The sequence below is a fragment of the Amblyomma mixtum genome, chromosome 2 (genome assembly GCF_055824585.1).
Source record: "Amblyomma mixtum isolate Tamu chromosome 2, ASM5582458v1, whole genome shotgun sequence".
NCBI lineage: Eukaryota > Metazoa > Arthropoda > Arachnida > Ixodida > Ixodidae > Amblyomma > Amblyomma mixtum.
Genome location: NC_143013.1, coordinates 172274184 through 172300332, shown reverse-complemented (window position 1 = coordinate 172300332; position 26149 = coordinate 172274184). Strand labels below are relative to the sequence as shown.

Here is a 26149-nt window from a genome sequence, read left to right as displayed (position 1 = left end):
TGCTCCCGTTACCAGTACCTGAGTTCCAGGAGCCCGCGCGCAGCCAATGTATGCGCAAATCTCCTTGACGTCGCCAGACGGCGCCACGTACCCGGCATCTACATGCGCGCCTGCGGCATCGAGACCAATCAGCGCCTGCTCACCAGCGGTAGGCGGGCTTCCAGTACTCCGCTAACGGTAACAAGGTACATGGTATGCTCTAGGTTTCTATTTGCGAGAACTTCGTTGACGACTTCGAGAACGGGATCCATCATAACGCTAACAAAATGCCGGTGCAAATGTAAACGAAGCGACGGTAGCGACGGCCGCAATAGCTGATAGATGCCTTCAACGTGCAGCCGGCGGTAGCTTTCATTTCAGCTGCTGCTAGGCCGCACCACTAGCCGCCAGAAATCACGGAGTCTGCGTTACGTCATATGCACATCATGTTTCATGTCATGTTTCACATCACTTAGTCCTGTGTCATCATAAGAGAGTCCCAAGTTTGAATCAGCGGCGGGAAAACTTTTTCAACTTCGAATTGAAATTTCTTAAGAATAAATGCATCTTTTGCTGCTGGCCAAGTGGCAACAAAGCCGTGAAATGCCGAACTATCGGATTTTGCTATAAAAAAAATATTAATAGAGCTCTCCTCACTGTCCCTTTAAAATATCTGCTTGCGGCAGCTGCCATGCACTGATGATCTTAGAGCTCTAGCTAGCATGTCTTCTTTCTGCGGTCTGCCTTTTGTTTGGCTTCGATTTAGTGCTTTTGCTGCTCCGTGCTAGTCTTGAATAGTTTTTTCACTTGCGTCAAACCGTCTCGTGCTGCCTAATTCCCATTAGGTACTTTTAGTTGGGCGTACGCATCGCCCACTGCTTTGCGCACGCTGTAAAGGGCGCAAACACGACACTTTTAGTTTGCCGTGCCGTAGTGCCCCTCAAGTCCACTTGTAAACAGTGGCACCATCGAGTGACAAGATGTGAAAGCACATCAGCGCTGTGCTGAAGAATTTTCTTCCGTAATTATTTATAACAAAAGTGCGTTAATTGCGAGCCTTTTTTTTTTGTTGTTCCAAGAAGAGAAACTATGCAAATAGAAGAAAATGTAGCAACTGACTAAAAGCTAGAGAACTGCTTCGCCAGGTATCACTGCTACGAGGAAAACACACTGCATTCAGTTAGGCCTAAGAGCTTAAAAATCCCTAAATTAGTATCTGAAAAACAGGGGCTAGTTGTCCCTTATGCTCCTGTGTGCGGCGAGGGTGTACAAAATAGTGATCCACTACCATCTGGAGCGAGCTATCACGTCGAAGAATGCAGTGGCAACATGTCTTTATCTGAAGCAGGCTAACAGGGCGCCGCCATATTGTCAGTGCATCCATAACGTGCCCACAGCGCATGCGCTGTGGTTTGTAGTGTGCGTACGCCTGCAGGATGTGAAAAGATGCACAGTGTTCTGCGCATGTGCATTCGTTACTTGCAGAGTCACTGCGTATGCCCAACTAAAAGTGCCTGTTCTCCAGCGCATGTCGAACGTGAATTTTATATCCTAGCTACTTCAACTCACAATCAGCAGAGTGATGTTAGAGGTTTCTGTCGGATGAGCACAGCAGACTGCATTGCCGGCAGAATACAACATGACAGCTCGCGAAATGGACGAAGAGCAGCCTAATATAATGCAAGCGGGACCAGCCCATCAACTGTCCCTCTTGACACTTGAAGATATAGAATGCTGGATACGGAATGCCGTAGCAGACGCAGCATTTTCAATGAGACGTAGCTGCTTTAACCTTTATGTATTGTTCTCACTGTGCTGCAAGCCGTGCGATGAGCTAAATGCTGTTGCAAACCAGTGACCTAGGGTGCAAAAGTGACACTACTCCAGGGAGAGAGCTCGTGGGCTGTGCTGTGCTAGGTGCAGCCATGCAGTTGCACAGGCTGATTTCAAGGGCATTGCTTCTGTTGTCCACTTAAAATACGCAGTTTCTAGTTTATAAAAGATGAAAATTTTGCGGGATGAAAGCGGTTACCATGAAACAATGCATGTGGGTTGGTGCTACTGCAAGTCCCATTCCATGCCCGCCGCACATCGAAACGATAGCAGCACTGGTGCCCTTTCGCATTTTTCATTGGCACATTAAAAGCCAGTCATGGTGTGATCCAAGAGCACACAGTGGTCACGCCGTGGCCGTTCTCGGTGACTGTCAGCGCGTTGGTTTTATTCAAGGCTTTATTCAGGGTTTTATTCGCACGCATCAATGCGTGTGTACTTTTGCAGCATGCTGGCAGTTGATTTTACTAGGAAAGAATAAGTCATTTGGATTAGTGCAATAAACTGTAACCACACTGAATACCATTTGGAAGTGCTACAATGTTTGGCTGCGAGTTCAGAAGAATATGTGAGTTCATGATTTCTGAATAGTTATGAGGTTTCAATTCTTCGAATAGTAAAAGTGCAGTGCTAATAGATTAGCAAATGCAGTAAAACCTGGTTGGTACATTGCCGGTTCATACTGTTTCTTTATTCGTACGCTGAAAATCGTGGGCATTAAAAATGTCCCATGAAGTTACACTATATTTCTCCTGGTTAATACGTTCCCGGATAACACGCTTTCCTGGCTACTATGTTCATAATTTCCACCAATTGTGGCCGTATTGTTGTGGTCGGTATTGGTGGTCGTCTTCTTCGTAACAGTATAATATGTTTATAGATCAACCGCACGTGCTCAAACGTACAAATGTGCTGAATGGGAGGTTCTCGCGACGAAGTTCCTTCCGCGCTGAAGACAGCACAAAAGCAGACTGAATTATGCAAGCACTAGAAAAGGATCAGTTGAAATCTTGTGCCAAGAAATGCTAATCAACATTTTTATGAAGTGAAATTGTCAGTAAAGGTCTTTGTACCTGATTCCACAGTTAAATTTATCAAAATTAGGCAGTTCAGATCGTACATTTTCTAGGATAATCAGTTTTTTCCCGCTACTTTTTTAAAAACATATCAACGAGGTTTTGCCGTACTATCCGTAAACTATGCACAATTTCAAATATTCGCACACCAATACCAGAAACATGTTAGCCGCTGTTCTCTTTGACCAAGGTGCTCTTCTGCCATTAAAGATTGTCATCAGGAGCACAAGAAACTTTCAGTACATTGCCAAAATTAGATGTCCACTTGTGTCAAAGTGGCTTTTACCCACACCTCTTTGACCACACCTGGTGCAGACCTCCCCATAGGACCCATATATTATTAATAAAATACAATGGTCTGATTGTGTCTCAGAGGTGAACTGACTGTCGTAATAGTATCTCTAGGCAGTAAAATAATAAACTCTTGTAGTTAACAACTGCAATTGATGGTTGGTAAGTGCAGTGGTGCCTGGGAAAAATCAGTGAAACAGATGCAGTGCCAACATTTTCATTGGCATTTACGTTCAACTGGTGAACTAAACGCTGAGACTCGGAGCACATTTTAGCACTGCTAAAGTTAATGGAGACAACTGGGGACAGTTTTGTTAACTGTTCCTAGCTGGTGCCTCCACTCTCTAACCTAGTTCTATGATGTGGCCACAGAGAATAGCCATGCTTTGAAGCGAACTTTTGCAGCTGGTATGATCTCTGGCTTTTCTTCGCTTCCACATGGAAAGAAAAGTGACAGGTGTATGGTTAAGAGATCGGAAGTGGGCGGAGGGGGTGAGGGAACAAAGACGGGTTAATGACATCCTAGTTGAAATCAAGAGGAAGAAGTGGGCTTGGGCAGGGCATGTAATGCGAAGGCAAGATAACCGCTGGTCCTTAAAGAGTAACGGAGTGGATTCCGAGAAGGCAAGCATAGCAGTGGCGGCAGAAAGTTAGGTGGGCGGATGAGATTAAAAAATTTACGGGAATGCGGTGGCCATAACTGGCGAAGGACAGGGTCAGTTGGAGAGACCGGGGAGAGGCCTTTGCCCTGTAGTGGGCGTAGTCAGGCTGATGATGATGATGACATTCATCGAACTGACGGGGATGATGTTGGTTTGCAGGAGCAGGTGGTGTCAGGGCTGGTGCAGCTGTACAGTGTGGAGCGGCGGGTGGGCCAGCTGTTGCCCGGCCAGTGCGTCCAGCTGTGTCGGCACCAGTTCACAGGGCAGCTGTATCCGTCGCAGCTGCTGCTGCTGGCCGACCGAGGCCCTGCGGGGCAGCGGCCCGAGGGTCGCCTGCACCTGACCGAGCTGGGGCCGCCCCCGGCCACGGGTGGCGCCCTCCGGGGGCCCATCGCCGAGACACTGGAGTTCTTCGACCCACTCGACAAGTTTGACTTCCCCGTCTCTCTGCAGGTACTACCGGTGGGGCTAGTCCGCGGGTGGGTGTATCGCAGAAACGAATCCAAAATGTACATGGAAAGGGGAAACGATTACAAGTCTGGCGATTTGCTAGCTTGAGAGCATAGTTAAAGGGCAACTGCACCACTTTTTTGAGAATTTGGCAATGTTCAAGGGTTCAAATCTATATAGGCTGTGCGTAAAGCATGCCAAGTGTTTTTGCACTAGCATTTAAAGTAGTGACATAACCGACGATTGAATTTCACAATTCTCCTCAATGCACCGTAGGAGTGCAGAGAAGTTCAGCGTGACGTCACGGAAGGTATGATTTCAAATTACCACTGTCGTCAGCCACACCCTGCCCTGACTCGTTGGACGCTACCAAACAAATCTCGGCAGGATTTACCTTCAGTGGCATTGGTTTTTTCCTTCAAAGCAGGTGTTTGTGCGTTGGAAGTGTACCGATACCTTCGATGATGTCATCATGCGCCCCCCCCCCAAATGGCTTTGTGCGCTGCGGAGAAGCTTGAAGGGCATCGGGATTTTAATTGGCGATTGCTTTACTATTTCAGGTGCTAGCGCAACAAGACTTCGCATGCTTTACCTGCAGGTTTCATGCATTCAGTCCTCTTAAGCTCGTTGATTTCTGAAACCTATGCAATTTCCCTTTAATGGGGACATAGAAAGAAGAGACTGCGCACCTCAGGGGTGTGTTCTCATCTTTGTGCCTTGTCTACTCTGCACCATTCCCATTAACTAGAGAGGGGAAAACTCTGACGTCCTGTTGTGTGCACGATAGGATTGTAGACACTTATCTGGAATGCAAGCTTTGTTCATGGTGTTTTGCTGAGGGGGCAGCAACGGAACCAACCACCAGGCATATTTCAAATTGGTTGCAAGTCGTCAAAAGTGTTTGTTCACTACCTTGTAATAATATAATTAGCTCCTTGAAATAAGTGGTGAGTGTAGTTGAGCAGTGTTGGAGCCACTGCGCACTGATTCTTGTCTTCACACTTTCTCAAGCCACCACTTAGTCTGCATCAACTGCTTTTTTTAACCCACGGCACTTGCTTTGGGAGGAAACATGGTCTTTGCATGTTCAAGCACCTCTCTTCTCTGGAAGTGCCTGTGGTCTGTCACGCTTGGCAAACTGCATGCTCAGCCTGTCTTCTGCCATCTAGGTAGGGCACTGGCAGGCTAGTCCAAACCCTGCAACAATAACGAGATTACAAACTTGCCTGCTCAAGATCATAAAAAAGGAATACTGCTGCAAACGAGAACAAAGAAAGAACGAAACAGGGCCAACTAGCCCATTTCTGCCCTGCCTGCCCAAGACTTTGCCGAGTTGTGCCTCTGGCAATAATGTCCACATTCTTTACACATTTTTCTCATTGACCAGCGCTTTCTTTGGATAGTCCCTGATATTCTTTGGATCACGGTCAGCAGTCAATGGTGACTGAGCTGCGGCACAACGTAGCAATGGCAAATAATACACTGCCATGCAAAAGGTTGTGGAAGGGTTCATGCCTAGTTCAGAGATCATGATAGATCAACTTAGAATAGTTGCGCACAATAGAAGAGGAACACACGCCCACACAGCAGTACCGTGGTGGCTAAGTGGTTGTGGCGCTCAGCTGCTGACCCGAAAGACGCAGGTTCGATTCCAGCTGCGGTGCTCAAATTTCGTTGGCGGCGAAATTCTAGAGGCCCGTGTGCTGTGCGATGTCAGTGCACGTTAAAGAACCCCAGGTGGTCGAAATTTCCAGAACCCTTCACTACGGCATGCCTCATAGCCTGAGTCGCTTTGGCACGTTAACTGCCAAAAACCCATAAATGCACGCACGCACGCGTGCATGTCTGTGCTTGTCTCACTTTTGACTTGCATCTGTTTGGTGCCGCGAGGTTGTTACGCAGGCGACCTCTTTCTCATCTTTTCCTATACCTGTCATAGTAGCTAAAATTCTCGGTTTGTGACACCTGTACGGGGCTGACGATGCGCTACCTCTGGGGTAAGCGAGGCCTAAGCTAGCTCATAAGCCCTTCAGGCACAAATTATGTTCCAGTTGGTGGAAAATTTTCTTAATTTCGAATTTTTGTTAGGAGCATGCCAGGATTGCACAGTAAAAATTGCAGCCTTCCCTGATAAGTAGTTATGCAAATTGTGACAGATCCTCACATATCTATATGGTGACTCCACACTATTTTCAATGTCTCAGTTGTACTTCTCTTGACGCATTCCTGTCATAATGAGTTAGTAAGGAAATCAAAGCATTTTATGCACTTTAAAGTGTTCATGCTTGCAAAACAAGCGCACAAAAATTGAGTCTCACTGGAGCCGTACCATAGCTACTGTAAAACATGGAGCCATCTGTTTTAATGCAATAGCATTGAAGGCTCCACTCACCAGAAAATCCGGTGTTGGCATTGTCGGCGTTGTTAGTGAGAAATCACGGGCATGGCTCTGGCAGGTGGTCTCCAGAGAGCAAGCAACCTAGGGGGCAGGTAGGTCAGGTAGTATATCTATACATGAAAAGTGTTAACACAAAATGGACAAATAGAACCCAAAAGCTAAGAGCTAAGTATTTACAGGTGAGGGATGGGACACAACAAAATACTAACGTGAAAGTAGAGGTAAAGGAGACGGAAAGAAAGAATGCAGGAAAAATCGGCGCTAGGCATATATAGGACACGAAAACAAGACATCAAAAAAGAGCGATTATTCGATAATTCGCGGGGCAATTCACTGCTTTTTGAGGCTAGGACAGGGACTCTGAGAACAAAAACGTATAGGTCCAAATTTGAAGAAGTGGATATTTTGTGCTCTGCTTGTAAAACGGAAACGGAGACCATAGAGCACTTGGTTCTGAGGTCCGCAGAAATCCGCCCAGCCCTTCCAGAGGGGGCAGCAACGGCCATAGAGATAGCGCTGGGATTTGCTGGGGAGGACGGGCGAGTGGATGGGAAAGGCGTGACATTGACGAAGGGGAGGTTGGAGGATTGGTGGCGGAAATCAAGGGAGGGATGAATTTGGAGGGGAAAAGCATAGACAGACTAGGCATTGTAAGAGCGAAAGGGAAAGAAAGGGAAAAAATCAATTAACAATGGGGGAAGTATAGGCTAGGTGGCGAAAGCTGCCACCCGATACAAAGGGTAAAGCCATTATCATCCAACCCATCCATCCAACCTAAGTTGTGTGACCTTGTGGTATCATCACAACCTGCCCACCGGGTAGTGTCAAACTGCCCACCGTGGCAGGTGGCAGTGAAATTAACGATTGGTCGCTTGGGAAGAGCAACCGGGGCCGCACAAGGCCCACCGCTGGGAGCACCTGCCATCGCAGGGCAGTGGTGCATTGCTTAAAGGGGTGGAGACACCAAATTTGTGGTTCGTGCGTTCTTAGTTTCAAACGTTTCTTATGGCTCCAGGAAGCATGATACACACTCAAAGATTCATATATTCACAGTGAATAATTTATTATAGCATTTTTAGGTGAACGATTTTCGGTTTCGGAACGCCGAGTTGTACAGTGACGTCACAGAGGGGGAAGATCAACTACATCGCTTGGTCACGTGGGCCCACAAAAGTTGTGACGCACCTACTGCTGCATCGTCTGCTTTCTCACACACGTGCTAACCAGCGCATGAAAACAAACAACTGCATGTCTTGTCCCAGCAGCTCGGATTCTGACAGATCTGATTCCAATGAGTGAGGACATCGACTTTTTTTTTGTTCGCACGCTAATATCGCCTTCGCGGGTTCGCGGGTTCGCGTGAGGATGCGAAACACTTTGCAAAATGCCAGTAAGCATCGCTGCGCCGCTTTACCCAAGCTGCGCCCACAACCGGTGTCACACTTCGCTGCCGTGCAGCAGTACCTGAGTGCTGCTTGGGATGGTGTACAAATATCACAGGAAAAGACAAGATCGCCTTGTTATCAGAACTGCCAGCTATACTCGAGCAGTGACAAAGCATGTCTGCTTATGTTGGGAGCTTTCGGCAACGGCACCGCTCGCGGGCGCTCCGGGCGACGAGCTCTGCTGCTGCCTGGCTGCCGTGGTCGTCGCTAGGCCTATAGCCTGTTTAGCAGGCGGCCGGCGCTTCAGAAGTCGCCTGAGCTATAATAAAAGGCCTACTTTTCACAAATAGCTCTAGTGTTAACAGAATCATCTCACAATAAAATAATAGTATGGTCAATCTCCTCGACGCCTTCGGCAGCGGAGCTAGCGGGCGCCAGGCGAGCCGGACCCCAACGTCGCACCAGCGGCAGCTGCTAGGCGCGGTTGTGGCAAGAAATTTGCTCATATCACAGTTGTTACCTCTACCAGCAGCTCAGTATTGGTCAGCGATCCTCAAAAATGACACTTTTTTTCACATTTCTTGTCCCATGGTTTATTATTTACGTCAAGAACACTCTTTAGCTCGCGTTTATGACGTCGGCAGACGGTATCCGGGCTGACCTACCGGCCGGCAGACTCGGCGTACTTCACGTCCCCACAAGAAAATACAAAACAGCCATGCTACCAGAAAGGATGCTTTCTAGATTCGAGATACGACAGCATGACTGTGCTAAAAGTGGATCTTTCGGCAGCGACACAGCCTGCGGCAACGCCGGCTGAGGACCTGCGCGCTGGTCCCAGACTGCCCTAGTCGTCGCTAGGTCTAGCTGCTTTCGCATCGACTCCATAGCTGAGGGCGCTTCGGGACTGGCCAGCGCTCAGAAACGTGCTCCGCTCGGCACCCCTTTACTGTGAACTCGTCCCATAATAAAAGATATGTTCGATTTCTACTACGTCTTCAGCAACAGAGCTAGCAGACGGCAGGCGAACCGCACCAGGTAGCAGCAGCACAAAACCGGCTATGGGATGAAATTTGCTTGCATCGCAGTCATCACTTCTACCAGGAACTCGGTATTTGCCAACGATCGTCAGAAACGATGCATTTTTGATATTCATGTATCCCAGGGTTTGCTATGAACGTGAACAAACAATACTATCTCATTCTTCAGATGCCGGCGTTTGGCACGAAGACTGGCGCAGGCCGCCCGGCTCCAAGGAGTGCGCCCTATGTCATCATGACGCTGCCGCTTCCTGTCGTTGTTGTTGCCGCGAGCGGCCCGCCGTTGACATCCAGCAGGCCGGACGCAGGCAACGAGCTGCATGGAGGAAAAAAAAACTAGGAGAGAGTGCGCTCAGCCTCTGCAAGCCATCCTCCTCTGACGCCGCTGCCGAGGGCCCTTTTGCGCACTGGCTCTTGGGAAATAGGCCCTCCACAGTTACCAGACTGCCAACCAGCGGTGCTTTTTAGTGAACGTCCGTGCGCCAATGTAGCGCAGAAGCACAGCGCCTGTGTTACAGCTTTGGCGGAATGCGTACTGAGCTCGAGGTTGTCTGAAGGCTCCGCGTCTCAACACTTCTGTTGATTATACTCTTTAGTTTTTGGGAGCACTATAGAAAACTGCAGGTAAACTTTTCTTCAAAGGGTGCGGCCGCGACCTCGTCACTGTTCAACTTTGTTCATAAAGAGAATGGAGAGGAATTCCTTTCGTCGTTATACACACATATGGAGCGTTTATTTCAGCGCAAGCTATGAGCGGAGAACTTGAGAGTAGGCGAAGAAAACGAGCCTCTTAAAAAGGGCGCAGTGGCTTCCAGAGCACTCATGGCTGGCAGACGTGTTTAACGAGCGCTCCGGCGCGCTGCGCAAGATTCTATTTCTCGGGCAGGCGGACTTCGGCCCGTCCATGGGCCCGCCGTTCTCCGCTCCGAATACGCTCGCGCACTTACGCGGTTCCGACGTGAAATGCAGCAGTGAAGTATTTCTCTCTCTCGCTGTCGAGAGAGAGCGCCGGCGGCTTTACGTCTGCCCCTGCGCGGGGTCTCCCGGCCACTGCGCTCAATCACTACAAAAAGAAGTAAACTGTATGTACAGTCTTTGTCAAAAGTAACCAGGCTCTATGGTTTGCTTCCCATTCATATAACAGAGCCCTCACGGCTTCCCTAAAGATCAAAAAGTTCTTTGAAGGTGACAACAGGGGCTCTTCTTACCATACAGAGATTTAGAGCTTGAGGGCTGGTATAATAGCTTTAATATACAACTGAGAAGAGAAACGTGCAGCCTGGTTACTTTTGACAAAGACTGTACCACATAGCCGCGCGCACGTAGCGTCCTGTCTTGGACTAATCGCGCGCGCGGCACACTGCACTAGCGGCTGGGGTGGGGCGCCCGGCCGCGTATACCGTCCGAGGTAGCACCCACGGAGCGTTCGTGTCACACGTGCACTACATGGTGAAGAGCAAGCGGGAAGTCAAGTCCGCCTGCTCGATGAACGCACAGAGGCTCACCATTGTTCTGTCACGGATGCGCGCACTGCCGCGCGGCCGCAGGAGCGCTTCGAGACTGTCCGGGATGATTCCCAGCGCCCTGTAGGCCGCGAGCATCTCGTGGCGCGGCACTCCAGAAGCGGCACAGCGAAGGAACATATGCTCCAATGTTTCCACTGCGCCGCAGTCAGCGCACGCGCCGCTCGGGGATGGTGGCCGCTGCGGCGAGCGAGCAGTTTGTGCTCACCACGAAGCCGTCAGTGAACACAAACAGATGGTCGCGCAATTGCTCGTAGAGCGAGAGAGCGAAACCGAAACCGAAATCCGGCTAAGAGCCACCGCTGCCTTGTCACGTGAGGGCCTATTTCCCATGATGCTTTCCACTATATTTTTTATGACTAGGCTTCAAGACTGTGACGACATGCTCCCTCCTAGTTTTTTCTTCCTCCATGACGAGCTGCAATCGGACGTTGCGCCGCTGTTTGCAACGGCGCCCCGAGCGAGTGGCGGTTAGCAGCAAACACGGCTCGCTGGTGCGTCAACTGCGCTCACGCGGCTGTGCCCCGCTCATCGTATGTCACTGTGTTTTGGTATGACGTCACTAAAACTTTAATTTTTCTACACCCCTTGTGACGTCATGGTTGATGGCACTAGCGATGGGTCTAGATCGTGAGAGTGAGCATTTAGGTAATCTTTGGAACCGAATAAAAATATTTTTTAAACGTTTGTTGCGTCCAACACCTGGCTGTGAGTGCCCTTGCATACATAGGAATCCCATAGCAGGCTTTTTATAGCTTCAAAATTTGGTGTCTCCACCCCTTTAAGCGCTGCACCACTGTGCCAGGAGTGGTATGAGGACTCCCAAGGGTCTATGAATGTAGGGTGACCAGTTCTGCATATGTATATGGCAATTAACCCATTACGCTATTGCATCATACCCTCAAGGTGGAGCTTAAGTGTCCCCTCCAGTTTTTTTTTTTTTTTAATACGAATTTCTGATTCATTTTCCATGCATCTCGATATCTTTCAACACAAGAATTTTCAGTCTTCAGAGCATATTATGGCATCCGCATGCAAGGAAATCATGCCTTCTACAAGGTGAGATTTGATAGTGTTCAGGGTGCGTCCGCATATGTGGACACAGCACCTGAAGGTAATGATAAAACAAAAACTTGGAGGACACCCAATTACCGTTGGCTGTGACAGTGTGATAGCGTAAGAATCTTGTTCTGAGCTGCCATGCACGACCATGCATACCACGCAAGCGGAGAGGGGGATTTCTCTCTCCCTCCACTTTGCCACCTGCCAATTGTGGTAGGTGGCAGGTCGCAGCTGACTTTTCCATGTACACCCGGCCAAATCTTTAACTGGCTCAGGTGTTGCATCACTATATGCACCTTGTAAACGGTTCTTTTCGGCTACACCGCTGGCATGTTCATGCTGTAATTTGACGCATGAAATGGCATTTCGTGGTTCTTTTTTGTCCACATAATGTTTGAGTGCAGTACTTGCATGTGCAGATCAAAGTCATCAGAAATGTTCATTGTCTGCCACTACGAAGAGACGAAACAAGCGGTATACGCAGCAAGGGTTCTGGTGGCACATTTGCACTTACTCTGGCTAAACGACTTGTCCGCCATGAAAGGAGTGGTAGTTTACCCAGAGGAGGAGGCCATATGGACCAGAACCACTGCTGCGTATACTGCTTGTTTCGGCTCTTCGTATTGGCAGACAATGAATATTTGTGGTAATATGATCTAAACACGCAAGTACTCCACTCAGTATAAAATGAACAAAAAGGAACCGTGAAATGCCATCTCACGCGTCAAATTACAGCATGAATATGGTAGCGGTTTAGCCAAAAGCAATCTCTTACAGGGTGCATTTAGTGATGCGACACCCGAGCCAGTTAAAGATTTGGCCGGGTGTACCACCCATGTCGCCTACCAGAGGGCTGGAGGCAAGGTGTGACACCGTCGGTGGGCAGGGGAGTTGGAGCTCTCTTGCTACCACATAAAAATTATCAGCCACGATGTCGCTGCATTACTTGTTGCTGCTGCACGACTTTTCAGAGTCTACCAAATGGCCTGTATACAAATGTCTCTGCCTGTGTCAAGCCCCAGTGTAGCGGTGGATGAGCTTCCTTGGTCGCCCCCTTGGCAGGTGTCCAGCAGCCAGGGACTGGTGTACGTGCTCACCAAGTGTGGCGTGGTGCACCTGTGCGACCTGGAGACGGTGACGCCTCTCTGCCTGCACGTTGTGTGCCCGGACATCACCTTTGCTGCCTCCATCACCCCCACCTGCGGACTCATGGTTGTCTCACGCAACGGCCAGGTGAGCCACCTTGGTCTTGAGTACAGGTACTGCTGGGAGTCCACTCCGTTACCCTTAAGGACGAGCGCTTATCTTGCCTTCGCATTACGCGCCCTGCCCAAGCCCGCTTCTTCCTCTTGAACCTAGCAGGGGGCGGCAGAAAGTTAGGTGGGCGGATGAGATTAAGAAATTTGCAGGAATACGGTGGCCGCAACTGGCGGAGGACAGGGTTAATTGGAGAGACATGGGAGAGGCTTTTGCCCTGCAGTAGGCGTAGTCAGGCTGATGATCATGATGATGATGATGATGACTGCTGGGAGCAAAAGAGTTTTTTTTTTCTTCAACTTCAAGTAACAGCTCAAAAGCACAGACGGGACACATAGAACATGAACACACAACGAGCGCTGACTTTCAACAAGTTTATTTAAAATTGGTTTGTGCCGTTCGATCAATTGGTCGAACTTCATTCCCACACCCCTTTCCAGCAGAGCTTTGCATCGAGACAGTTGCAAAGGTGACCGGTCCTTCCCGGAGGCATGTTAGTTTGCTCGTATCAGTCCGTGGTGCTCCAGCTCGGTGAAAACATCGAAAGGTATCGCAAGCCCGGCAGGTGCACATGGAATGCACTTTTTCATCCGGCAATTCACAGGCACTGTTTGAAAAGGGGACCGTCCAACATGTTTTTTGTGAGCCTGTCTCAGCTTAACTGCTGCATCGCGTGGCATTGTGTACTGGTGCTGACATTTTGTGAATATGCACAGGACATTTGTATGTATGTTGCTTGCAAGTCTAGAAACACCATTAAAATTGTTTACTTCTGTTTTTGGGCTGGCTGTTTTGACAGTAAAATCCCGTTAAATGGCCTTCAGAGGACCGGGAAAAATTTGCGCGGTTTCAGCAACCGCTTTGCGCGCACTGTCGGAAATGTCGAAGAATTTCTCCAAAATCATAAAAGCCTCTGCGGCCCTTTTCACAGTGTAACGCAGTAGCGCCCCTTCACAAACAGCCCCTTTGTGTTTTGAGGATGCTTCACCGCACGCACTATGAGCAGTGCATTTCAGTGTGCTGGAAGAACGGAAGAAGCACCTGGATGCAAGTGAGAGAAATGTGCATAGTAGGCTTTAGAATAGCATGACGCCATTCAAGGTGGGCTGAGACTTTGAAAATGAGTTTCATAAATTGGCTGTACGGCAGTTGTAACGAAAGTTAGGGCCATAAAATTTGCAAGGAATCTTAAAGATAGACAGCTTGCATGAGAGCTCAAAAGTTGTTCCAACGTTTCTTTTTTTCTACTGATGTACCTTTTTCTTAAAATCTGCTGTACGCAGAATGTTACAATTTTGTACGAAACAAGCAGCCAACACTTTACACAATTGAAACTAAAATTTTGCACTTTCAACAAAAACAAGATTTGTATTTTTTTTTTTATCTTTGACGATGAAATAAAAATGCCACATATGAATGTTTCTTTTTAGTCAGAAAAACTTCAGTGTATCTTGGCTATTGATTGTGGCTCCAGTTATGTAAATGCCATTAATTAACATCTGTGACAAATTTTGTTTGCTTCTGCTTCGTAGTTTACGAGAAAAGGGTACACAAGCCTCCAAAATTGTTGGTTTTAGAAAAAATTGCGCTAAAGACTCTGAAAACCTTTTTATTGATCAAAACTTCCCTTGACAGAAGTACAGTGCTCTAGAACCTGGGGCAGTGTGTCGTGCGGCGGCGGAGCAGGGGCTCTTTTCGCGATGACTGCTCTGCTGCGTTGCCGCGGTACATTGTATAAGTACTGAATGGTGCATTTTTGAGATGTTTGCTGGCTGCTGATAGCACATTTCCCTAAGCAGGTACAACATTTCAACAATAATGCGTTGTTTCGTGAAGTGCGGAGCGGTGGGAAACAGATAATACCAACAACAAAAATCTTGTTCGGTGCACGCTTTAACGGCTGTTATTTATTTTATTAATTTATTTGCATGATACTGCAGACCTTTTTGGTCTAACCAAAGTACAGGTCACATTCAGTGTGTGCTTGCTGGATCTCCTGTTTCCGATCCTATACACACAAGCTGGTGAATTCGTTGCGTGGAGGCAGTTGTTTGAAGCCTGCGGTGTTTTGAAACTCACATCCAGGACATTTTAATTGTTTTAGAAAGTTCGCGCATTGAGCGAAAACAACGGGGTCAATGTGCTGACATTTATTTATTCAAGTTCCAAACATGACACAGCATGCAAAGCAGAGCCTTGGCAGGCTACATACACCACACTCGTTTGCACCTCCTCAGCTTAAGGTGCTTCAGTCATTCTCGCTGGGAGCTCCTGTCTTTGTTCAAAGATTTCGTGTAGAATCGGAACCTGAGGAGCACATAAAACTTAACAATTCGAAGGGAGACATCACTATCATGGGCAGGACAACCAGCCATTGGAAGGAAAATACCACGCAGAAAGGAAGCAAAATCAGACATACTTGCTGCACTAATCTGTCTAGTGCTAAAAGAAATAGTGAATGAGTCTTCCAGTGTGGTGATTAATTTTGCAAATTGACCAGACGGATACAATAGGCCGCCACAATCAAATTGCCGGATAAACTCATTTTGCGAGATCTGGTTTGCAGCCATCTGGTAACTGTCAAAAAGTTACATAGTATATTGTATAAGTACACAAGGACTTGTTTTGCATAAAATTAAATTACTTGTTTGGAATCAGCATGCAAAAATAGATGTTTGTTGAAGATTCCATTATTGTGACTTCATTAACAAAAATTTTTTTTCTAAGACCAGCTTCCCCTCTTAAGCCGCATCCTTCAATATGTGGATTTGGTGGACACCTGAAGGAATACAAGCCCTGAAGTAGCATAGCGTAAAATTAGATAAAGGCACAAGAACAAACCAGTGATTACAGCGTAGGCACATAATGGATGTTCGTTGCTGGAGTGGTAATCTGCAGTGATGTGATAGCTGCGCCAATTGCGCCGATGTGCGCCAAAAGGCAAAACCTGCTACATCCTGCTACATTTTTGTTATTGTGCGCCAAAGCTGCGCCAAACGCGTATTTTCACTTTGATGTTACGCCTGATGTTGTCAGAGCAGTGCGAGGGGCAAGCAAAAGGTACAGAGAACGTTTGGCAGCTGAAGAAGAGCAGGCTGCCAAACGGCAGCGTGCCAATGTGCCGAAGATGACACCAAGTGATGCTGACAAAACCCTCAAGCTGGAAGTAGAAACAGCAAAGAAAATGCTGGTGAATGCAGAGCTGCTCATCAACAATGGCATAAAGATGAAGAATTTTGGTGATATGGAAAGTGGGCAGGCCATGCTTGCTGAAGGAAAAGCAAGGCTTTCAGCTGCTGTTGACAAAATGTCGCCTAAGGCAGCCAACTGGGCAGTATTTTGCAGTTAAAGACTGAATGATGTTGCTCACAGAAAAAAGGCACAGAATAGGTCCACTGCTTTTTGATAGGCCAAGAAGCCGAAAAGTTGTGCTGTCGTGTACATAATTATTATTCAGTTCGAAACGTTGATAGTGTTATTTCATTGTTTTTCTGTAAGCTTGTGATCTGCATTCTAGTCATATTTAAATAAAAGTTCCAGTGAATTCCTTGTTGTCCATTTATAACTGCTGTCCTATAGGTGCTTGGCGGCTATAACACAGCGCTGATCTATACTTGGTCGCATAAAAATTTACATGACACTGAAGTTCTAAAATTAGTTATTTGGGCCAACATATGATGTTTCACAATTGCCTCTAATTTAATTAAATTATTGCCAAAACCACGATCTGATTATGAGGCACGCCGTAGCGGGGGACTCCAGAATTGGACCACCTGGGGTTCTTTAATGTGCACCTAAATCTTAGTACACGGGTGTTTTTGCTTTTTGCTCGCATCGAAATGCCCCTAACATCCTATTGAACAGCACCTTTTTGTTCCCAAAGGTTTCCTCCTTATTTTACTATTTTACTTCTCGCAAAGTCAATTTTTTCACTTGCAATGAGCCTTGAGCTGCTCCAAAAGCTTGTTTCCCTGCTCCAAAATTCCCATTTGGCTGCTCCAAAAAGCTGCTCCAAAATGGCTTCAGCCAATCACATCACTGAATCTGCAGTAGCGGCAGTTGCACACAGACAAATGTGCCGTGCTTGTCCAATACACGTAAAACAGACGTGTGACTGTCCAGACTGCATACAGTGCCTGTGCAGTTCTGTAAATGCAACTTTTAAACACTTCCACCGTGGTGGCTTAGTTTCTGCAGACTTCTGCCACTCGACATGGGGTCATGGGTTTAGTCCTGGCTTTGGCAGCCGCATCTTAGTGCACATTGAAGAACCTCAGCTGGCCGAATTCAGTCTGGAGCTTTTTACACTATGTATAATGTGCCTCAAAGCCACTCCCTCAGCTTTTAAACATTTTTTTTTTTCAACGGAAGTCGACAAACCATTGGCCTTGTGCTTTAGGCACGAAATACTGACCCTGACTGGGCCGCCCAAATCATGGAACTCCATGAACTCATGAACATATAGTACAGTGGGGTCGTGCGAGGACCCAGGGACCTACGTATCCTAAATCCCTTGGTCATTGAAGTTATTTCTCGCTCTCTCTCTCAAATGTAGCATATCTTCTATTCTCTTTTTCAAGAGCAAAATTTAGCTAACTTGAAGTGCACTTGTAAATTTTGTGGGTTATCGGCATCACAGTGTAGAAGATTAAGATGTTTGGTGATGTGTCAAGAGCCTGCGAAGAGAACTACGTAGTGCGAGCAGTGGTACCAAGTGTAATGTGACCAAGTTTCTTTGCGTGGTGCTAGATGGCACTCGTGGGAGTAAGTAACCTGTAGCCCATCAGGATGACAGAGTAGATGCTATGGGAAGGGAAATTTATCCAGGTGGGGAGATGGAATTCGGGAAATTTGCTAGGCTAGGATGCTTGCTGTCTAAATAAAGATCAGTGGGAGATGCTGTCGTCATGCGGTGGACATATTCTGGCTGACTGCAATGATCAAGAAGACGAGGTGGTACTCATGAGTAGGGGTTGGACTTTTTGGTTTAAACATGAAAAAAAAAGATAAAACTACACTGAATTCAGTTTTAAAAATTAGGTTTAAACCGAGAGAGATTAGTATCCTTGACTTGCGAGGGATAGCTAGCTGGCTGTTGATAACAAAATACACTCAGTCAAAGTTAATAATTACCTAAGTAGAGAAACAGCAATCTGATGTGACCAATGGTGTTGTTAGATAAGCAGCCCAGTTGTGCAATTTGATGTATTGCTGCGGTAGTTCACACTCCTCTGCAAACTGGGAAGCACCACCTCCTCGCCGCCTGTTAGTTAGCTAAGCACGGTTTGTTCACTATCGTCGCCTGCTTAGCGCAATTAGTCAGATAAGTTGGGGTAATCAACTGCGTAATGGGACACTGACACAAAACCATGGATCAGCATTGCAAAAAAGTATCGTGTTCTGGCTACTGCAACGATTGAGTGGCAATTTCATTGCTGCCATCAACACGCAGACCACATGATGCCACGTCCTTACGTGCGTCCAGCGTGACAACCAAACAATAACATGGCAACCTAGATTTTAGAAGTAAGCACTTCCGTTTTTGTCTGCTGGCTATCTCATTTAACCTGAGTTACTCTATTAAATGACGATAGCACTTTTATCTACAAGTACTGCTCCAAGTATACTACCATTTCCATGTTAATTGGGTAAACAAACTGTTCATGCTGATAAAAACGCAGAGATGGACTTCAAGTGGCTTTTGACCACTCAGGATTGATGAATTAAATCATCCAAAAAACTTGCATTCTGAAATAAAAACTGATAAAGTCCACCAAATTAAAATAATTGGCTGTAGTTTGACCAATGGCCATCCCGAGTAGAATTGCGGAAGCGAAGGCGCGGCAGTCGCAGCGGCACCTCTGAGCCACCTGCGCAGCGGAGGAGTCGGCGGCGGCTCCGCGCTGCTCTCCAGATGTGCGCCATGTGACGTCACTTGTTCCTCGCGAATGCGCAATTGGGGCTATCCAGAGCTCCACCAAATCGCTGACACCTAGAGTAGTGTTGCTTCCGCAACAAAAATGAAAACCGACATGTCCAACCCCTACTTAGTTATGAGTAGGGCCTGGAAATTTAGGCATTTGCCTAAACATGCCCATAAATGCCTAAACGAGGGATTTTTGCTCTTGCCTGCCTATCTTTCATTTTTTTAGGAAATACTACCTATTTAATCGTGCTTTTTGCTTATAAATGCCTAAATCCGGCACTTCGGTCCTCGGTGCCGTTTTTGAATTTTGAGACATCTGTCTAAGTATGGTGTAAGGCGTGTGCCGATGCAGTCAGGAAAGGCGCGGGTTTCGCCGAACGTTTTTCTTGAATTGCAACTTGAACGTAGTGTAACGAAGTGTTTATCTCGAAGTGTAGCAAGAGGCGAGTTTGGAAAGAGACCTGACATACATTAGTGCAATCTTCTGAACATTGACGGAAAGGGTGACACAGTTGGAAAAGGCTGGACTCTCAATAGATGAATCGTTGAAGGTAGTGGCAGAAGTACCAGTAGCACTTCGGCGACTGGAAGGAAAGGGCACTACTGCTTCTATGAAGATGCAACTATTGGTAGAAAAAAATAGATGCCTAGAAACAATTTCTCTCTATGCGGAGACGATACGGCCACATCACCTGAAGGCCTAAGCCTTTATCAACTTTCATGTTTTAGGTTCGCGCCACTAATTTCATGTGATGCCAAAAGAAGCCTTTTAAAGTAAAAAGCTGTGCTTAGCAAAAACCGAAGGAGCTTCAAGTTTGGAAACCTGAGAATGCTCTTTATTGCTTCAGTTGAGGGCTGTGTACGTATACGCTCCGTGCTTTACTTACAAATCTTGTACTTATGAATAAAAAGTATTATTCAAAGCGCCTATTTTTGCTTTATAGCACCTATTTCAATATTTTTTAGAGCCTAGATGCCTGCCTATTCCGGGGTTCTTTAGTGCCTAAATTTCCGGGCTCTACTTATGAGCTACCCACCCCAAAACCTCTCGCACCTCCGTCCATCTTCTGCTGGGAGATTGAAGAGATGTTTTTATTTACTTTGCAGGTTCTCCTGGTGGAGATCAAGAAAGCGGCGCTCCTGCGGCGCATTGTGGAGGTGGTGAACCGGCCGGCCATCGCCACTCGGCTCCGCCAGACCCTGCCCTGAGGGCGCTGCTGCAGCAGCAGCAGCAGCACTGGTGCTGCCCATGGTCAAAGTATATAATGCTCTTATGCCGTCTAGTCAGCGTAACGAGGTTGCTGTACAGAGGGGTGGAGTGTGTACTTAGGGCGTTCCTGCTGTGCTTGTTTTCCAAGCTTGAGAGGTTGCTCTCCTTTTTTGTTACGTTTTTTTTTTTTAAACGATGCACCTAGTTGCGCAGGCCTGTCCAATTCTCAAAGCTGCACCTAGTGGTTGTAACAGTACTTTTGTAATGGAGTTGGCGCTATTGTATCAACATAAGTCGGACTGAGTAAGGCGCATATTTGCTGAAAGCGATCACTTGCTGAGGATAAAAGGTTCAGGGCATATCTTCCTGCTTATATATATGTCTTGAAGCACAGGCCTCAAATGTGTGCGTCTCTTTTTAGCTGCCTTCGTACTAGACATTTCTCACCTTTACCTAGGATGTTGAAGATATGTACCGGCTTGTCCTTGATGCCACAGCTTTTGGTCGGAAACACCAGAATCTGGATAAGTCACCAGCTGTGCATGGCTGACTCAAAGGTGTCTTCGCAACACTCTCATTCTTATCATGCTATGACCATTTGAGGCCTGATGAGACTCCATGACCTGCTCCTTCAAGTGTAAAAGCCAGTACAGAAACTTTGCCAGGTATCTCTTAAGTGTTCCAAGAGCAAAATTGCCTTCAGCATCACTTCGATTGTGGCTCAGCAAAAATTCTTATGAGCATGATGTCGCCGCACAGCGCTTCACACTGCTCCCTGCCGGTTGTGACATATGCTGGTGCAGCTTGTTTGATCCCTTGAGGAAAAGTCCGCTTGCGCCTAAGCCACTTGTGCTACTTCTTCAGTAAAGCTCTGTTCTTGCACTGCGCTTAAACAGCCACAGGCGTCCTTTTCGAGTTAGAAACAAAACAGTTTGCCTGTTGATTCGGTCCGTTCATATTTCTATTTCACAATCAAACTGCATTGTCTTATGGGAGGGGAAAAAGTTGATGCTTTACCGTGTGGATTCTGAATGAGCAGTGGAAATCCTGCGAAAATCTTGTATAGCTTGTGGTTATCTTTAATGCATTTCGTGCTGTCTTGTTTTGTTTTGTTATAGCTGGGTTGACTCTAAGGTTAAAATCAGCTAAGGCTGACATTGTTCCAGCTTGCTTGTTTTTAGCTCCTCAATGGGCATTGAAACTCCCATGGATGTCCCAGGGACATCCTAAACATCCGAGGGAGTTAGGATGTCCCATGGACGTCCTAAACATTCACAGGACGTCCAATAAAGTTTCAGTGCCCATTGGGCCATTCATTCAGCACATTAAATGACAACGAAAATGCTGGTAAGCTTGAGACTTCTCTTTTTTGTATGTGTATGTGTTTAGCCAGCAGGCTAAAAGCAAAATGGACTATGGGGAAGGTCACGGATGTTACTGTGTTTTGTTGGCGCATTTTTGAGAGGCACTGATTTTCACGCTTCTGGGATACCCTGTTTGATATTTTTTCTTATTGGGATTCGAAGGAACTTGCTTTAGGTAGGCTGACGAATGAAGTCTTACGGGTGCTGCAAATCCTCCGAGGCATTTGCTGTTTGTTGTAATTTGTTGTCGGTACTTAAATTCCTGTTTATGACCGTTCTTTTGCTGATGCTGCCACAGGTATCACGATGTACACCACTGCGTGGCTGTGGTATATTCAGAAATGACTTGAAGCTCTGCGCTGAAACCAGCCTTGTAGAACTCTCATTGTGAAAAATCCAGGCGCTAACAAACAACGACACAGAGGGGACACAGCGCTTACTCACAACTTCAAGAATTTTTATTCAGAAGCTTCTATATGTACAACAAAAACCAAAACAAACCCAGAGTAATCACATACCACATGCCGACCAATGTGCAGGAAAAGATTACCTCGCTGTTTTCAATCGCTCTTTCAAAAAACTACCAGGTTTTTTGAAAGAGCAATTGAAAACAGCCAGGTAATCTTTCCTGCACATCGGTCGACATGTGGCGTGTGATTACTGTGGGTTTGTTTTGGTTTTTGTTGTATATATAGAAGCTTCTGAATAAAAATTCTTGTAGTTGCGAGTAAGCGCTGTGTCCCCTCTGTGCCGTTGTTTGTTAGCGCCTGGATTCTTCACAGTGAATGTATACCAGCTAGCTCAGCTTTCTGCCCTGTTGCAACTTATTTGTAGAACTCTCTCCAGTTGTCAGGGCAACTGGTTGCCCTGATGCAGTGTCTACATGAAACCTTCACCTGCCAACTGAGGCAGGTGCTGTTTAAGGGGATTTCCCTCTCTCCATCTGCCACTTGCCAACCGTCCCCCTCTCCACTAGTGGAGAAGGGGAGGGAGACACTGGGCTCAGCAAAAATTATTAGGGATGGCTGAGAAAAAAAATGAATAAGAGAGGCGGTTACGAATAGAAATAGAATAATACTAGAACCGGAATTGGAATAGATTGGCGAAGGAAAGACAATGGAATCAGAATTGGAGTAGATTGGCGAATGAAAGAAAAATTCTATAGCATTTCCTCCGCATCAATCCAGTTGATGACCCCTAAATTTTTTCGGTTAAAATTGCATTCAGGAAGATGTATATGTGTTAACTGCCACACTGTTTCCAAGTGCATGAGTTGCAAAGGTTTCAGAGTGTATTCAGCATCCATTCTGGAAGAGCTGTTTCTTATTCACTGGTCGTGTTCAGTCGAAAATTGAGTGCTGGACCGTAAAGAGAGGGAAGCAAGATTGTGTTCCCAACTTGCTGCAATTTCTAGGTTAGTCTTTCGATACCAAGGGACCTCCCGAGTCTTTTCTTTATTTTTTCTTTTTGCATTTTGAGCTATCGATCAGCCTCTTGCAGCGCGTGATGAGCTGCATTGGCTATCGTATGACATCTACTTTTTGTCCTTTGTTGTTCTGTGTTCACTTTTTAGCGTCTCTTATGTTCTTTTATCGCCGCCACCAAGTGTGATGGTGTCGCTTATTGCTGCGTTCCTGTTTTTGCTGAGTGCACCAATTTTACACCAAAAAGCCCAGATAGGAGGCAAATGTTTTTGTGTTCACCAAGGTGTAGCGTACATCTGCTGTTCATTTTTTTCCCTATCGTATTGTGGGTCACTTTCAGGCATGTGTGTGAAATTTTGGGAAAGAAAGGTTCCTCTTTTGTCCTGATGCAATGTCTTATGTAATCTAGCCATTGCACAAGTATGCTGTGCAGAACCAAGAGAGCAGGGCCCTTGTTATGGAGCTTTGAAGCCTCTGGTTTCTCGCAAGCTGCTGAACATTAAGATTAAAGTAATCAGGCTTCACAATATTGCAATTAAGGTGTCAATTGTGATAAAGCATATTGTATCCTAGCTAGTGAAAGACGTGAATGTGTGGTAACTTATATATAAAAAAAAAAGAAGCTTCCCTTCCTGACTCAATTCAGTCTTTGTTGCGCAGCGTAACCACAGAAAGATTTTTTTTTTCTTCATGGTGGAAAAAGCTGTACAGTTGAAGGTGCGTAATTCCGCATTGCACTGTCATTATGCTGGATTGTGGGTTTTGTACAGGCAGTGTGGTTTTCACATGGTAGTACTGTTTCCATGCAACACGATAGATTTCCAGTGCTTCCGGTGTCCAAATGAGCAAGGACTGAAGCTGATTGGTGCTTCACCTTTGAAACGATTGCCACTGTGTGTAAGTCCGCACGGGAATGAAATGGAATCAAGGGCTCCTGTGTGTGTTAGTTGTGTTTACTTCCATCCCAGTCTTACTTTTCACATAGCACTAGTGTGTATGTTTTAAGGACAGTGCCATCATTTTCATTTCTTGTCTGTGACTGCCTTGTATACTGAATCCTTGTGTGCACAGAAAATGTGTGTGGGGCTGTATGAATTGCTCTGATGGTTTTTTTTTGTACTGTAGTCGGGCAGTTGTGTATTTATATTGCGAGTCTCTGAGTAACCTTTAAACATGAATGCTGCAAAAAGCAGGCTTTCAGGAGGACAGGTTTTAGCGTGCTCAGGGGATCCTAGGACTGGCTTAACAAGTCACCCCTTTTTAAGCGTATTTTGCAAACGTCAGAGAAACTCTTGCTATGCACAGAGTTGCAACTTGAGGGGGGTCCTAGCTTTCAGCAAAAATTTTTTCTTTGTTGATGTATTTACATACAATGTTTTGAGCGCACCTATTTGAAATAATTTTGTGACTAACAAAATTTTATTGGTATGTCTCGAGAAAATTTTCTATTATATATTTTTCTTCTCTATGTTCTAAACTAAAAAGTCTGCAGAGTTGGTAGATGGCTGGTTCTACATTCATTGCCTACGTACTGGCAGGCTGCAGGAAAAGACATTTTCAGATTTTTTTTTTTTTGCTAAACACATATTTAGATTTTGAACTTTTGCAATGTAGTGTCTGTTGACATATCTTGAATGAGGAGAACATTTCATGCAAGAAGTTTAAAATTCACAATTTTGAAAAACAAAGCATGTTTTAACTTCCACTGTGGTCCTAGGGGTGCGACAAAACAAGCGGGGTCAAAACAGATTAAACAGTGATAAAAAAATGGCTGCGGCATAGCTCGGCTAAGCCCGGTTATGCAAACGAAAGCTTTGTTATGAGTGGTTATGCTGTGTTGCTAAGCCAGGTTAGACTCAACCTCTTCGTCCCTCTTCGAAGCCGAAGTTGAGGCGGAGGCAGAAGTAGCAGCGGCTGCCTCCAAAGCTCTTTGCTGTCGCCTTCCGGCATCCTTCAACTGCTGTTGAGCTAGTTGACACTCCCGTTCTTGGTTGGTCTCTTGCGCTAGCTTGGCACGTTTAGCTTCCCTACCTCCAGCTAAATACTTAACATGATTGGTAGCATTAGCTAGATGACCAGACTCAGCCCGTTGTCTACGAAACTGTCCCGACGGCATAGACGGTCCCATCTGACTCGCTTCGTCCATAGCAAGAAACTACGAGGCAGCAGTGTGTATGCACGCGAGAGTGGCGCCATCTCTCTTTCAAGTGAATGGTGAGTCACATGGTTAGTCACGTGGACACAGCTGGCGAGGCGACGGTCGGCACAGCGGTGGGTCACATGAAACGTCACGTGGCTGACACACCTCTACTCCTCCACCTGAAGGTCAAATGCACTGCGCTGATGACTTTGGCGCGACAAGGCTTCTGAAGCTTTCGCTTTAAAGAAAACCACTTCGCAGGGGGATTTTCTAGGCAGAAAACTGTAGGGGTGAAAAATGTCCATTGTTCAAGCGTTTTCCCGCAATGCAAAGCTGCCACCGTTTCACGAAACAGTTTTTTTAAGTACTTCTTGGTCGACCTCAGCACTGAAATTTCGGGACAGCATAAAAAGCGAGGCATATCAGCGGATATAACAGTTTTCAAAAATCTTTTTTTTTTTCTGGTCTTTTTATAGGATTTCAAAGCCGTGTCCCCCCTTAAAGGACAACTCCGGGGGCTTTTTTGACGTCTGAGCACCTTGATGAAACTTTCACAATGGGTTTTCCGAGGTCTTTTGGTTCCTTGTGCAAAATCTCACAGCTGTGTGGCATGTTGTTTCTGTGCAATTGAATTTTAAGCTTTCTTGTTATATAGCTTCAGTCAGAGTTATTTCTGTAGGCAGCCTTGTGTGCTTGACGTCAGCTATACGCCTATCGACATTTGCTCTGCGGTTTTGAAGGAGACAATTTTGAGCTCATTTTTGGTCCATTGAGACAAGCAGTGATCGGGGCTATTAGTTACAATCACCAGTTTAACCATTTAGTGCTCACATGAAGAAGTTTTGTGGCATCATTCATGATGTCATTTGTTGGTCTGTTAGACTTCGGTTGAAGCCCAGATTTGGTTTGCTGGTTTTTTTTCTAGATTATAATTGTTTTGTTCAATTATGTTGAAAAACAGTGCAAAGCAACTAAGACAAAAATTAGGGTGGGCGTGTCAAAAAAGATAGAAAAATAATAGCGCCCGGCCCACACCGCTTAGAGCACAACGGGCTTAGCAACTAAGACAGGGAGGTTGATAAGTACCATGCGATAGTCAACTCGGAATGTTTGAAAATCCTCAGGAGTT

General features: G+C 46.3%; 1 protein-coding gene across 2 annotated transcripts in view; it reads left to right on the top strand.

Moving 5' to 3' along the window:
- The window catches only part of LOC149361624 (clathrin heavy chain 1-like), a 28243-nt gene extending 7640 nt beyond the window's left edge, over window positions 1-20603 (top strand). For both annotated transcript variants that reach the window (XM_089572749.1, XM_089572748.1), the window contains exons 6-8: window positions 4001-4294; window positions 12762-12932; window positions 19990-20603. In XM_089572749.1, coding sequence (XP_089428875.1) covers window positions 4001-4294; window positions 12762-12932; window positions 19990-20091 — 567 coding nt within the window. In that variant the 3' untranslated portion in view covers window positions 20092-20603. The remainder of the gene's footprint in view (window positions 1-4000; window positions 4295-12761; window positions 12933-19989) is intronic.
- The last annotated feature ends 5546 nt before the right edge of the window (window positions 20604-26149 follow it).